At 37.9% G+C, this 15,000-nt stretch overlaps 1 protein-coding gene across 6 annotated transcripts in view; it reads right to left on the minus strand.

Annotated features, from left to right (window-relative positions):
* Positions 1-15,000, minus strand: part of atp8a1 (ATPase phospholipid transporting 8A1) — a 342,299-nt gene that overhangs the window by 213,955 nt on the left and 113,344 nt on the right. For all 6 annotated transcript variants that reach the window (XM_072914888.1, XM_061976742.1, XM_061976744.1 and 3 more), the window contains exons 8-11: positions 12,538-12,607; positions 12,348-12,475; positions 9,727-9,838; positions 6,365-6,530 (exon numbers count right to left, since the gene is read on the minus strand). In XM_072914888.1, the coding sequence (XP_072770989.1) occupies positions 6,365-6,530; positions 9,727-9,838; positions 12,348-12,475; positions 12,538-12,607 (476 nt within the window). The remainder of the gene's footprint in view (positions 1-6,364; positions 6,531-9,726; positions 9,839-12,347; positions 12,476-12,537; positions 12,608-15,000) is intronic.

Consider the following 15,000-nt stretch of genomic DNA (forward strand, 5'->3'; position numbering starts at 1 on the left):
CCACAACGACATCCTCGGCTCAGATCCTACATTAAGGCAAGAAAAGAACTCAACCCAATGGGATACAATGAGAAGTAGAACAAATCCATCCACGCACCCCGCTGGTAAAAATAGTTTGAATAGGTTGAAAATAGTGATTATTAGATACCTCAAATATTAACTTTAGTCGGAAGATTTCCTGGCTTTATTTTAAAATGTGTATCAAATCCGACAACTTGTTTTCCCCCCCAAAGTTACCTCTGAAAAGCCTTTGTCCACAAATACTCGGTATCTGTGCGTACTACTAAACAGTAAAATATTGGGCCCCAACATTGGTTAAAAAGAAAATGATGGTTGGCCGAGCTCAGAATAGAAACAAGTACTTAAATGTATTTAGAATGGCATTGAATCTTTAAGGAATAATGGAAAATATTTGATCAAAATTTACAATTTTTATTATTTTACATCAGGAGCACACACCTCGCAATTAGGGCCAGCCCCTCTCATGAGTGCACCTTCAGCAGTCAAAATAAAAAAGTGCTTTCCATTGCAGATGTACTGCTTCTAAAATGCCCATAAGAACTGGTACATGTCTGCTGCTGATTTGAAAACATAGCAAAACACCACAGGCAGGATCATGACAACATGACTGTGGAGTATATGAGTGAAAAGCCACGTTAGCACACGCAAAAACCTCATGGCTGCGCCACTTGTCAATTGCACACACAGTTTTAGTAAATCACACGCAACACGCCTACTCATAGTACTTAGTGCAGTGGTTCTTAACCTTGTTGGAGGTACCGAACCCCACCAGTTTCATATGCGCATTCACCGAACCCTTCTTTAGTGAAGAATAAAATGTTTTTTTTTTTTTTTAATTCAAGACAAAGTTATATGTTTTTGGTAACACTTTAGTATGGGGAACATATTCTAAGTAATAAAGACTTAATTTAGAGTTATTTGTTAGAGTCAGGGTTAGAGGGTTAGGGTTATGATAAGGCCATGCCGAATAAGGCATTAATAAGTACTTAATAATGACTAGTTAAGAGCCAATATGTTACTAATTTGCATGTTAATAAGCAACTAATTAATGGTGAATATGTTCCCCATACTAAAGTGTTACCATGTTTTTTTACTGGTGCATAAAATGAACCGTGCATGAACATCACATCTCTCATTTATGTTTTACTTGGTAAACACTTGAGCGCAACATTAATACTATTGATGTACTTAATAGACATTTGAACGCAACAATCTCGTTAATGTTTTACTTGGTAAACACTTGAACACAACATTCTTACTTTTAATGTACTTAGTAGACATTTGAATGCAACACTATTATTTTTTTTGGTAAACACTTGAACGCAACATTCTTACTATTGATCTACTTAGTAGACATTTGAACGCAACACTCCCACTATTATTATTTTTTGAACACAACATTCTTACTTTTAATGTACTTAGTAGACATTGCGTTATTTTACTTGGTAAACACTTGAACACAACATTCTTACTATTTATGTACTTAGTAGACATTTGAATGCAACAATCTCGTTAATGTTTTACTTGGTAAACACTTGAACACACCATCCTTACTATTGATGTACTTAGTAGACATTTGAACGCAACACTCCCACTATTATTTTACTTGGTAAACACTTGAACACAACATTGTTACTATTGATGTACTTAATAGACATTTGAACGCAACACTCACACTATTATTTTACTTGAACACAACATTCTTACTATTGATGTACTTAACAGACATTTGAACGCAACAATCTCGTTAATGTTTTACTTGGTAAACACTTGAACACAACATTCTTACTATAGATCTACTTAGTAGACATTTGAACGCAACACCCGTTTATGTTTTACTTGGTAAACATTTGAACACAACATTCTTACATTTAATGTACTTAGTAGACATTTGAATGCAACACTATTATTTTACTTGGTAAACACTTGAACACAACATTCTTACTACTGATGTACTTAATAGACATTTGAACGCAACAATCTCGTTAATGTTTTACTTGGTAAACCCTTGAACGCAACATTCCTTCTATTGATCTACTTACTAGACATTTGAACGCAACACTCGTTTGTTTTACTTGGTAAACATTTGAACACAACATTCTTACTTTTAATGTACTTAGTAGACATTTGAATGCAACACTATTATTTTACTTGGTAAACACTTGAACACACCATCCTTACTATTGATGTACTTAGTAGACATTTGAACGCAACACTCCCACTTTTATTTTACATGGTAAACACTTGAACATAACATTCTTACTATTGATGTACTTAACAGACATTTGAACGCAACACTCCTGTTTATGTATTACTTGGTAAACACTTGAACACAACATTCTTACTATTGATGTACTTAGTAGACATTTGAATGCAACACTCCCACTATTATTTTACTTGGTAAACACTTGAACACAACATTCTTACTATTGATGTACTTAATAGACATTTGAACGCAACAATCTTGTTAATGTTTTACTTGGTAAACACTTGAACGCAACATTCCTACTATTGATCTACTTACTAGACATTTGAACGCAACACTCGTTTGTTTTACTTGGTAAACATTTGAACACAACATTCTTACTTTTAATGTACTTAGTAGACATTTGAATGCAACACTATTATTTTACTTGGTAAACACTTGAACACACCATCCTTACTATTGATGTACTTAGTAGACATTTGAACGCAACACTCCCACTTTTATTTTACTTGGTGAACACTTGAACACAACATTCATGCTATGGATGTACTTAGTAGACATTTGAACGCAACACTCTTGTTTATGTTTTACTTGGTAAACACTTGAACACAACATTCTTACTATTGATGTACTTAGTAGACATTTGAACGCAACACTCGTTTATGTTTTACTTGGTAAACATTTGAACACAACATTCTTACTTTTAATGTACTTAGTAGACATTTGAATGCAACACTATTATTTTACTTGGTAAACACTTGAACACACCATCCTTACTATTGATGTACTTAGTAGACATTTGAACGCAACACTCCCACTATTATTTTACTTGGTAAACACTTGAACACAACATTCTTACTATGGATGTACTTAGTAGACATTTGAACGCAACACTCTTGTTTATGTTTTACTTGGTAAACACAAGGAGATAGGGAGAAGTTTTTATTTACACGATGAGTCGGGTGTGTATTGACCTCGACCGAAACCCTGACCCCGACTCACCGAACCCTTAGGGTTCGATTGAACCCAGGTTAAGAACCACTGACTTAGTGGATCAGGCCCTTAATGACGATTCAAATATCAGTTTGCCTGCAAACAAAGAATCTGACGCTTTGGTGACGCTTCTTTGTGCAAATTATCCACCGTGGTGGCCAAAGAAAGTTGTGAGTGCCAGCACTCTGATAAAGAAGGAGAGAAACAATACTGAATACAAGAAATAACGCGTAGCAAAGTACAAAGATGGCACCCACGTGGCTCCAACAAGGTCATTAATTAAAAGTGACGTTCAATGTTTGTTTATTATTTAATTTGCATGTTTTTTTTTTTGCATGTGAAACTATGACTATTTTCTATAAAATTTGATTTGTGTTTTTATTCGGAACAGAATTTACACCACAATGATTCCTGAGCACGGCCACCGCTGCTGCTCACTGCTCCCCTCACCTCCCAGGGGGTGGAACAAGGGGATGGGTCAAAAGCAGAGGGTAATTTCACCACACCTAGTGTGTGTGTGACTATCAGTGGTACTTTAACTTTTTTTTACTTTGACCATTAACAGAACAAAAATCAACGGTAAAGTCATCCCTCACCACAACGCGCTTCAAAAATTGTAGATTATAATTATTTTTTTTGTGTGTGTTTTAATAAGCATATTCTAGAACATTTTTGCCCTAAATTAAGCATTTCAAGCATAAAAAAATGACAAAATAAACTGAAACCATCAGAAATACAGTAGTATTGGCCACTGGAAGAGTCACTAAACCAGGGGTTCCCAAACTACGGCCCGCGGGCCAGATCTGGCCCCCCAGCATCCAAAATCTGGCCCACGAGAAAGTACATTTTTTTTTTTTTTTGTATTTATTATTATTATTTTTATTTATTTATTTTTTTTTTTTTTAATCTTTCCTTTCTAATTCATGTTCTACCGCTTGTTATTCTCTGTGTCTCGGAGCCGCTCAGGCAAATCATATTGTCTAAAAATGAATTTTCCCATCGATAACGTGACAATGTTAAATGTCAAAACGGATTAAAAAGACAATATATATATATATATATATATATATATATATATATATATATATATATATATATATGTATATATACAGCCCGGCCCCCGGCCAAATTTTTTAACCCAATGCGGCCCACGAGACAAAAAGTTTGGGGACCCCTGCACTAAACCAACCAGAGCTGTTTAGTATCGTGACCACTGATTGGCTGAGCCTCAGGCAGCATTACTCGAATGGATGTAAAGGATGTTTTTTCACCTGTAGAGGGATCTCATAATGTTGAAAAAATATTTAGAAGGTAGTAAACAGCTAGCTATGAAAATATTCGATTTATAATTAGTGACGCAGACTCTGTGGAAATTAATTTCTCGCGGAACCAATTAACAGCGATAAACGAGGGATTACTGCACCACCATGTATGTCAAATGTACCATAACTTTGAGGAAAATTGCATACCCTAATCCAGTGGTTCATAACTCGGGTTCGATCGAACCCTAGGGGTTCGGTGAGTCGGCCTCAGGGGTTCGGCGGAGGTCAAAACACACCCGACTCATCGTGTAAATAAAAACTTCTCCTTATCAGCGTATTACGGAAGTCAGACTGATTTGCAGGTGTGTAATTTGTTGTGAGTTTATGCACTGTGTTGGTTTTGTTCTTTGAACAAGGTGATGTTCATGCATGGTTCATTTTGTGCACCAGTAATAAAACATGGTAACACTTTAGTATGGGGAACATATTCACCATTAATTAGTTGCTTATTAACATGCAAATTAGTAACATATTGGCTCTTAACTAGTCATTATTAAGTACTTATTAATGCCTTATTCGGCATGGCCTTATTATAACCCTAACCCTCTAACCCTGACCCTAACCGTAACCAAATAACTCTAAATTAAGTCTTTGTTACTTATATGTCCCCTAGTGTCCAAATAATTTTAAATTAAGTCTTTGTTACTTAGAATATGTTCCCCATACTAAAGTGTTACCAAAAACCTATAACTTTGTCTTGAATTTGAAAAAAAACATTTTGTTTTTCACTAAATAAGGGTTCGGTGAATGCGCATATGAAACTGGTGGGGTTCGGTACCTCCAACAAGGTTAAGAACCACTGCCCTAATCAAAATTAAAGACGGAGATATTGTTTTTGGCCGGCTTTGGCATCGCAAGTACTTTTACCAACATGCACAATTTCAACGTGGCACGAGCGAAACCGTCGCCAAAAAAAATCAAAAAGCGGACAGACTGTACGACTCAAAAATGCGTTACAACAGGTTACCATCCCTGGGGTGATGTCGTGAATAGGGTCTAGCTTGGATTATAGCAGAAAAATCTTTACCATCCTAGATTTGCATGTCTCTCCTTGCTTTGAAAAGGTAACAAAATGCTGTTTAACCAAACATGAAGCCTCCTGGCGCCGGTGGAGGACTCCCTGTCGAGGGCAGGGACAGAGCTGGTCGGCTCTGAAGCTTTGGGAGCCTCAAAGTGTTTCACGTGGCACACATTAAAGAAAGATGGGAAAAAAAAAAAAAAAATCCAAAATCAAATGAAAAATGGAGGAAACGTGAGACACCGTTTGCATCAGGCACGGAAAATAACTAGACGGAGGTGTAAGAGGGGAGAACCTATCGTTGGATCCCTGGTATGTGCTCATCCATAGAAAGTTGGGCAACCGTATAGGGGGCGAGGGTAGGGGGCCTCATTTGCTTAGCAAAGGCAGAGCTTCAGTAAGGGTTAGTAAGGGGAGGTCATTCACGGATGGCCAAGGCTTTTAAATGGTTGTTACCTGGAGCTGTTCAAAAACGACAACAAAGAAAAAAAACAACAAAATCAAAAGACAACGTTAGAAAGGGAACCAAAGAGTACAGCAGCGCAGTGATATTCAACCATTTGTCACACATATCTACGCATCAATTAACGGGAATTGAGCTAATTCCCACATTGCCACATATTTCACTTGTTATGCCAGACATCGTTAACTGAGGCAACTTAAGGACAAAACCAAAAGAGACACGGTACATACCAGCATTTAACTTAAAAGCGCCAAATCAACAAGCTGATATGGACACAAGTGAGGGCAAATATGTGCAATGAGAGGCGGCGTGCGGCCTCGGCGCCGACGGCGGACTCTTACAGTTGAGGTCCATGTACCAGGCGTCGTTGCCGCACCGGTACTTCCAGACGCTCTGGCCCACGGAGCAGACCAGAGAGATGGCCAGCAGGCAGCCGAACAGGACCAGGATCTGGAAGTTGGTGATGCGCTCCACGTTGGACAACTTGAGCGGCGGCCGAGTGGAGTTCTGGCGAGGCAAGGGGAGGAGGATCAGTCTCCAAATACTACAGTCGTGGTCAAAAGTTGACATACACTTGTTGTCTTGAGTTTCCAATCATTTCTATAACTCTTATTTTTTGTGATAGAGGAATTGGAGCACATAACATACACTGCAAAAACTGTAAGATTAAATATCTCAAATAAGGGTGATATTTGCTTATTTTCTGTCTAATAAGATAATTCTTCTCACTAAGCAGATTTCATGTTAGTGTTTTACTTGTTTTAAGTGTTTTGGTCCTAAATGATCTCAGTAAGATATTACAGCTTGTAGCTGAGATTTGATGACTTATATTGAGTAGAACGTGCTTGAAACTTAGAATATCAACACTCACAAGTATAAAACTACTTTTTTGAAGTAATAAGTTCTTATTTCAAGCATGAAAAAAAACAACATTTAACATGTGACATTTCAAGCAATTTTGAACAGAAATAGTTCATGCACATTCAGATAAATTCTTCAAAATTACAATTGAAAAAGATTTGGCCGGGGGCCGGGCTGTATATATGCGCACTAATTGACTGAAAGAGCACGCACTTGGTGCGATGATGTCATGTTATCCATGGAAAAATGCATTTTTAGACAATATGATTTGCCTGAGTGGCTAGGAGACCCCGAGAGTAACAAGCGGTTGCCTTGTTGCCTTTCCATTAAGAACAATAAATTAGTTTTTAGTATAACATTTCTGGTTTCAAGAAATGTAATGCCGAGCGCATATCATTATGTCAAGATAATGGCACTAGCATTTACTTCATTTAAGAATATTTTTCAACATATTGAGCAAAAAGCTCTCTTTTTTTTATACCAATAAAAGTGCACTTGTTATTAGTGAGAATATACTTATTTTAAGGTATTTTTGGGTTCATTGAAGTTAGCTAATTTGACTTGTTTTGGAAAGTCTTGACAAGCCAAATTTTCTTGTTCTATTGGCAGATCATTTTGCTTAGTTCAAATAAAATATCCCTCATTTTTGTTTTTGTTTTTCTTGTTTTTGAACACTGTCTTTTTGCAGTGTACTTGTTGATCACAAAAAACATTCATGAAGTTTGGTTCTTTTATGAATTTATTATGGGTCTACTGAAAATGTGACCCACCTTTTCTCCTCCAAACATATTGCTGGGTATTGTGGCCAAACAGATACATTTTTGTTTCATCTGACATCACATGGACAAAGATAAGACCTTCTGGAGGAAAGTTCTGTGGTCAGATGGAACAAAAATGGAGCTGTTTGGCCACAATACCCAGAAAAGGTGAGGCCTTTAATCCCAGGAACACCTTCCCTACCGTCAAGCATGGTGGTGGTAGTATTATGTTCTGGGCCTGTTTTGCTGCCAATGGAACTGCTGCTCTAAATGATACAATGAAAAAGGAGGATTACCTCCAAATTCTTCAGGAGAAGCTAAAATTATCAGCCTGGAAGATGGGTCTTGGGCATACTTGCCAACCCTCCCAATTTTCCCTGGTGACTCCCGAATTTCAGTGCCCCTCCCGAAAATCTCCCGGGGGAACCATTCTCCCGAATTTCTCCCGATTTCCACCCGGACGACAATACCGGGGGCGCGACTTAAAGGCACTGCCTTTAGCGTCCTCTACAACCTGTCGTCACGTACGCTTATGCCGACCCAGTCACATAATATACGCGGCTTTTACACACACACGCAAGTGAATGCAAAGCATACTTGAACAACAGCCATACAGGTCACACTGAGGGTGGCCGTATAAACAACTTTAACACTGTTACAAATATGCGCCACCCTGTGAACCCCACATCAAACAAGAATGACAAACACATTTCAGGAGAACATCCGCACCAAAATCAAAAAGAACCAAACTTGATGAATGTTTTTTGTGACCAACAAGTATGTGCTCCAATCACTCTATCACAAAAAAATAAGAGTTGTAGAAATTATTGGAAACTCAACATTATGTTCTTTACAAGTGTCTGTAAAATTTGTATTTGACGCGCATGAGAGGTAAACCGTTTCACTTTGATACAAAAACGAGGCTAGCACAAATCTGTAGCCGACTGTAGATAGTAGGCAGAGGTGTACGCTTAACTTTAAGATGTGTAGCGAAGCCTCTTTCCTCCTTTTCTTTACAAAGCTTGTAGAGCGGGGGGCTTATAAACTTATAAAGAGGGTTCCCTGTAGGGTTGCGCAATATCGGTAATATACATTTGGCAGACGATAGAGCTTTTATTACGGTCGTCATATCGTGATAATGCATGTTGATGACACATTCGGGCTCTGTCCTGCAAGTCCTCCCAGGCGGCTAACGTCCCTCCACAATGCACTATTATGTAAACGTGACTTTTTGGTATTGTTCCAACTAGAGATGTCGGCCGATAAATGCGTTAAAATGTAATATCGGAAATTATCTGTATCGTTTTTTTTTATTATCCGTATCGGTTTTTTTTTTTTTTTTTTTTTTGGTTTTTTTTATTATTAAATCAACATAAAAAACACAAGATACACACTTCTTTCTGTTATTAATATTCTGGTTCCTACATTATATATCAATATATATCAATACAGTCTGCAAGGGATACAGTCCGTAAGCACACATGATTGTGCGTGCTGCTGGTCCACTAATAGTACTAATTTTTAACAGTTAATTTTACTCATTTTCATTAATTACTAGTTTCTATGTAACTGTTTTTATATTGTTTTACTTTCTTTTTTATTCAAGACATTTTTTTAAATTTATTTATCTTATTTTATTTATTTTTTTAAATAAGTACCTTATCTTCACCATACCTGGTTGTCCAAATTAGGCATAATAATGTGTTAATTCCACGACTGCATATATCGGTTGATATCGGTATCGGTAATTAAAGAGTTGGACAATATCGGAATATCGGATATCGGCAAAAAGCCATTATCGGACATCCCTAGTTCCAACTATAATGTGTCCATAAAGACCCTTTATGCCCAATGCATCCGACCCTCACTTTGGCAAAAGGTAGGCTTCGCTGCACATCCTTAAAAAGGCGCACGTCTTCATTTTGGACACACTCGTGGACAAACACAGCTCATTTGATTTTAAACGCACAAAACTAAAAACACTTTGAAACGCTCAAAATTCCGGCACGTCCAAAACACCGTTGTGCGACGTCAGGGACTTCAAACGTTCTTCAAAACGTCCGATCCAAAAAAAAGTCTCGTACCTGCATGAGCTTTGTGTCGTGTCCTGTGTAGACCACAACGCCGTGCACCCACTGTGTGTTCCTCAGCTGGGCTCCTCTCAGTAAGATCTGGTCCGGGCCCAGTGGCGCTGTGCTGCAGCGGAATACACAATACGGATCTACATCAGTGACTCCACTAGTGGATACGCTAAATAATCACTTGATGAAAGTACAGTCTTTTATTTCCTGTATTTAAACACAGTGGTACTGTTCAAACTGTGTGTAATGTTACATATATATTAAATATACATGTTGCCTTGTTTTTAATGAATACTTAGGCCTACTACGCTACTGCATTTGACTGTTGGTACTTGGAGCACCACAGGCTGTTTGGTAAAACAAAGTTTGAGAACCACTGGTCTAAATCCTTCTACTGTTGCTAATTTTAGTTAAGAGTTTACTGTTCAAACTGTGTGTAATGTTACAGTGGCCAAAATATTAAATATACGTGTTGCCTTGTTTTTAATGAATACTTAGGCCTACTACGCTACTGCATTTGACTGTTGTTACTTAAAGCACCAAGGGCTGTTTGGTAAAACAAAGTTTGAGAACCACTAGGCCTAAGTATTCATTAAAAACAAGGCAACAAGTATATTTAATATTTTGGCCACTGTAACATTACACACAAAATTACAGTAATGTTACAGTGGCCAAAATATTAAATATATGTGTTGCCTTGTTTTTAATGAATACTTAGGCCTACTATGCTACTGAATTTGACTGTTGGTACTTAAAGCACCAAGGGCTTTTTTGTCAAATAAAGTTTGAGAGTCACTGGTTTAAATCCTTCCACTGTTGCTAATTTTAGTTAAGAGTTTACTGTTCAAACTGTGTGTAATGTTACAGTGGCCAAAATATTAAATATACTTGTCTTGTTTTTAATGAATACTTGGGCCTTCTACGCTACTGAATTTGACTGTTGTTACTTAGAGCACCACGGGCTGTTTGGTAAAACCAAGTTTGAGAACCACTGGTCTAAATCCTTCTACTAATTTACTGTTCAAACTGTGTGTAATGTTACAGTGGCCAAAATATTAAATATATGTGTTGCCTTGTTTTTAATGAATACTTAGGCCTACTATGCTACTGAATTTGACTGTTGGTACTTAAAGCACCAAGGGCTTTTTTGTCAAATAAAGTTTGAGAGTCACTGGTTTAAATCCTTCCACTGTTGCTAATTTTAGTTAAGAGTTTACTGTTCAAACTGTGTGTAATGTTACAGTGGCCAAAATATTAAATATACTTGTTGTCTTGTTTTTAATGAATACTTGGGCCTACTACGCTACTGAATTTGACTGTTGTTACTTAGATCACAACGGGCTGTTTGGTAAAACCAAGTTTGAGAACAACTGGTCTAAATCCTTCTACTAATTTACTGTTCAAACTGTGTGTAATGTTACAGTGGCCAAAATATTAAATATACGTGTTGCTTTGTTGTTAATGAATACTTAGACCTATTACGCTACTGCATTTGACTGTTGGTACTTGGCGCACCAAGGGCTGTTTGGTAAAACAAAGTTTGAGAGCCACTGGTCTAAATCCTTCCACTGTAGCTAATTTGAGTTAAGAGTTGACTGTTCAAACTGTGGCCAAAATATTAAATATACGTGTTGTCTTGTCTTTAATGAATACTTAGGCCTACTACGCTACTGCATTTGACTGTTGGTACTTGGAGCACCAAGGGCCTAAATCCTTCCACTGTTGCTAATGTTAGTTAAGAGTTGACTGTTCAAACTATGTGTAATGTTACAGTGGCCAAAATATTAAAAATACTCGTTGCCTTGTTTTTAATGAATACTTGGGCCTACTACGCTACTGCATTTGACTGTTGGTACTTGGAGCACCAAGGGCTGCTTGGTAAAAGAAAGTTTGAGAACCACTGGTCTAAATCCTTCCACTAATGTACTGTTCAAACTGTGTGTAATGTTACTGTACTAAATATAGGTGTTGCCTTGTTTTTAATGATTACTTAGGCCTACTACGCTACTGAATTCGACTATTACTTAGAGCACCACAGGCTGTTTGGTAAAACAAAATTTGAGAGCCACTGGTCTAAATCCTTCCACTGTAGCTAATTTTAGTTAAGAGTTGACTGTTCAAACTGTGGCCAAAATATTAAATATACGTGTTGTCTTGTCTTTAATGAATACTTAGGCCTACTACGCTACTGCATTTGACTGTTGGTACTTGGAGCACCAAGGGGCTGTTTGGTAAAACAAAGTTTGAGAACCACTAGGCCTAAATCCTTCCACCGTTGTTAATTTTAGTTAAGAGTTCCCAGCCTTGCAAGTGAATGGTCCAGATTATAAGACATAAAGTAAATAAAGACACAATGACACAAAAACACCATTAACCCACTAAAAAAAAATAAAAAAATTTGAAAGTTGCTTACTCATGGAAGCTTTTTAGTCCCCTGACTGATCAGATCAAATCAAAGATGTCATAAAACTGCACCGAGTCCTTGGAAGGAAATGCATTTTCCCTGCAATGACGCACCCCTTAAACAAACTAATTGGATTTCCGTGCACCAGGTGCTTTCCAGTCTGGGCTAATGGACCCCAGCTGCTACCAGAAGTGGACCTGTGAGTCACACGTGCGCCCACCTGTGTCCGTCGAGTCGGATGTTGCCCACAAACTCGTAGAGGTGGCGGTTCGGGCACTCGCACTCCATCCGCCCCGAGAGGCGCGCCAGGCTCTCGATGTCCTTGAAGTCGGTGGTCACTTGGAGACCCTGCAGCGTCGGGATTGACCCTTGAGCGTCAACAAGTACGACGGCATCATCTTGCGACTCACCTGTCGGATTTTGAGGTTTGTTTCGCCGTCCAGGTTGGACGTTTCGATGTAGCACATCCCCTGCGGTTCACTGCGGCGGCGGGAGGAAGACACCGCAACCGTAAAGAGGTGGTTAGTGATCTCAGGCAGGATGCAACCCACAAGCCTTAAATGCTCCAATTAACGCCTCGGCGTCGACTAACCGCAGTGTCTAACAGGGTGTGGTCTACTCGGGCAAACGACTGCACAGCCTGGCAAAATACCGGCTGTGGCTGTAGGCAACCTCTTGATGTATACTTTTTAAAGTAACACTCCATCCAGCTGTATAATCACTCGCCATACACCAATAGATGATACCTGTCTATCACCTGACACCTGACATGTTAGCTACCTCTCTTTGTTTATAATGTCTATTTTCTGCTGGATCTACTCTCTATTTTATGCTGCCCTTTTTTTTACACATATTGTAATATTGTACATCAGGCCTGGGCAATTATTTTGACTCGGGGGCCACATTTAGAGAAAAAAAAGTGTCTATTTTTAGGAACACTAATATAAAACCTCACAATAATGTCTGATTGAATGCTAAAAACGTTATGACAGAAAAACGTAATGGAATTGTAAATTTTTCTATGAACGATAAAACACTGAATATTGACAAAATATGAATGTCACACCCCCTTTCGATCGACATATTTTACATATGCATATGAATGCAAAGGGTACAAAATAAACCCACCTACAATCTCATATATCTGATATTTGCCGAATTTCCCCCAGGGATCAATAAAGTACTTTCTATTCTATTCTATATATCACTAGGCTTTAGAACTTTGTTGTGAAAATGTCCTTCCGCGTCTGTGGAAACGCTTCCCACCCACACTGCTTGGTGCCTCGTTTGAGATGCTGTGACGTAGATTACCATAGTAACTGATTAGATTACCATAGTAACTGGTATATCATCCATAAGCGCAGATTCCAAGCATTGAAATACTTTGTATAGTTGAAGACTTACGGTCATTAGAAAGCATCACTGCACGTCATAATGGCAGCTACACTTTCCATCTTAAAGATCTGAAAAAATCTGCCTAGTTTCTCTTGTTATATTCTTATTTTACTGTTATATTTGTATTCTCATTGTTGCTTTTTATTTTTATTCTTACTGTAATATTTTTCTATTTTGTTTCCATTTATACCCTCATTATTTACTTTTTTAATTCGATCTCAATTCTGTACACTGCTGCTGGAATTTTAATTTTCCTGAGGGAACTCTCCTGAAGGAATCAATAAAGTACTATCTATCTATCTATCTATCTAATTTTAGCTATTGGCAAATTCACTATGTTGTGGAATTTCAGAATTTTTGATTCAATGAATAAAGGGTCTGACAAAAGAAACAATAATGTCATATAAAATTGTCTGTAAATAAATAAATAAATAAATGCTTCTTCTGCTGAGAGAGCATATTGTGTGTGTCTCTTTATCAAAGTTATATTATTTTAATAAATCTTTGTTTAAAAAAAAAAGTTAAATTTGTGTATGGCTTTCAAAAAAAGTGGGTCATTTACTGTCCTTTTGACTCCCCGAGGCCGTCAGTTGTCTGCATTTAATTCCTTTTAAAAAAAAATGTTTGTCCGGGAAATGTTTGGAAGTAAGAACAATGTGGAAGCCCTGCGATGAGGTAGCGACTTATCCAGGGTGTACCCCGCCTTCCGCCCGATTGTAGCTGAGATAGGCTCCAGCACCCCCCGCAACCCCGAAGGGAAAAAGCGGTAGAAAATGGATGGATGGAGGGTTTCCATTTCTACCCCCATTATTTACTTTTTTAATTCGATCTCAATTCTGTACACTGCTGCTGGAATTTTTATTTTCCTGAGGGAACTCTCCTGAAGGAATCAATAAAGTACTATCCATCTATCTATTACTTACATGTAGAAAATTTCCAAGGCAGAAAGTGTACTAAAACGTATCCAGTAACAAACGTGTCCGCAGCATTCAACTTCCTGCATCATGAGTTTAACTAAATCAAATATTAAAACCACTAGGTGGCACCAAATAAAATAAATTACCACTTCACTTCAACGTGAAGTCCATTCTGGATGGTTAATAATAAACAAGTGTGTTCATACCTAGTAGTATTCTCTGTTTGACTAATTTCACTTGATCAAGCCTTTTTTTTTTAACAAGTCAAACTACAAAACAATATAAAAATATGAATGATTCAATATTCAAGGCGCCAAAGTAAGAAGGTCGTATCGGGACATACAGTCTCTACTCAGTTGTCGGTTTGAAACTATATCGCATCTCTGTCCAATTAAAGCCCCGTGTTCTTTGCGGTTGATGTAAGCCACGCCAAGCTATAATTAGAGCATTTACGGCATGTCAGGTTTCTACTTCCAACAACTATATCAATTGAAGGACATTAAACAGCAAAGGGGCCGGCAGCGGAGGAGAGAGGGCGCTCCGGAGTGGTGTGATGTGAGC

This window comes from Nerophis lumbriciformis, linkage group LG16, assembly GCF_033978685.3.
Source record: "Nerophis lumbriciformis linkage group LG16, RoL_Nlum_v2.1, whole genome shotgun sequence".
In the NCBI taxonomy this organism is placed as follows: Eukaryota; Metazoa; Chordata; class Actinopteri; order Syngnathiformes; family Syngnathidae; genus Nerophis; species Nerophis lumbriciformis.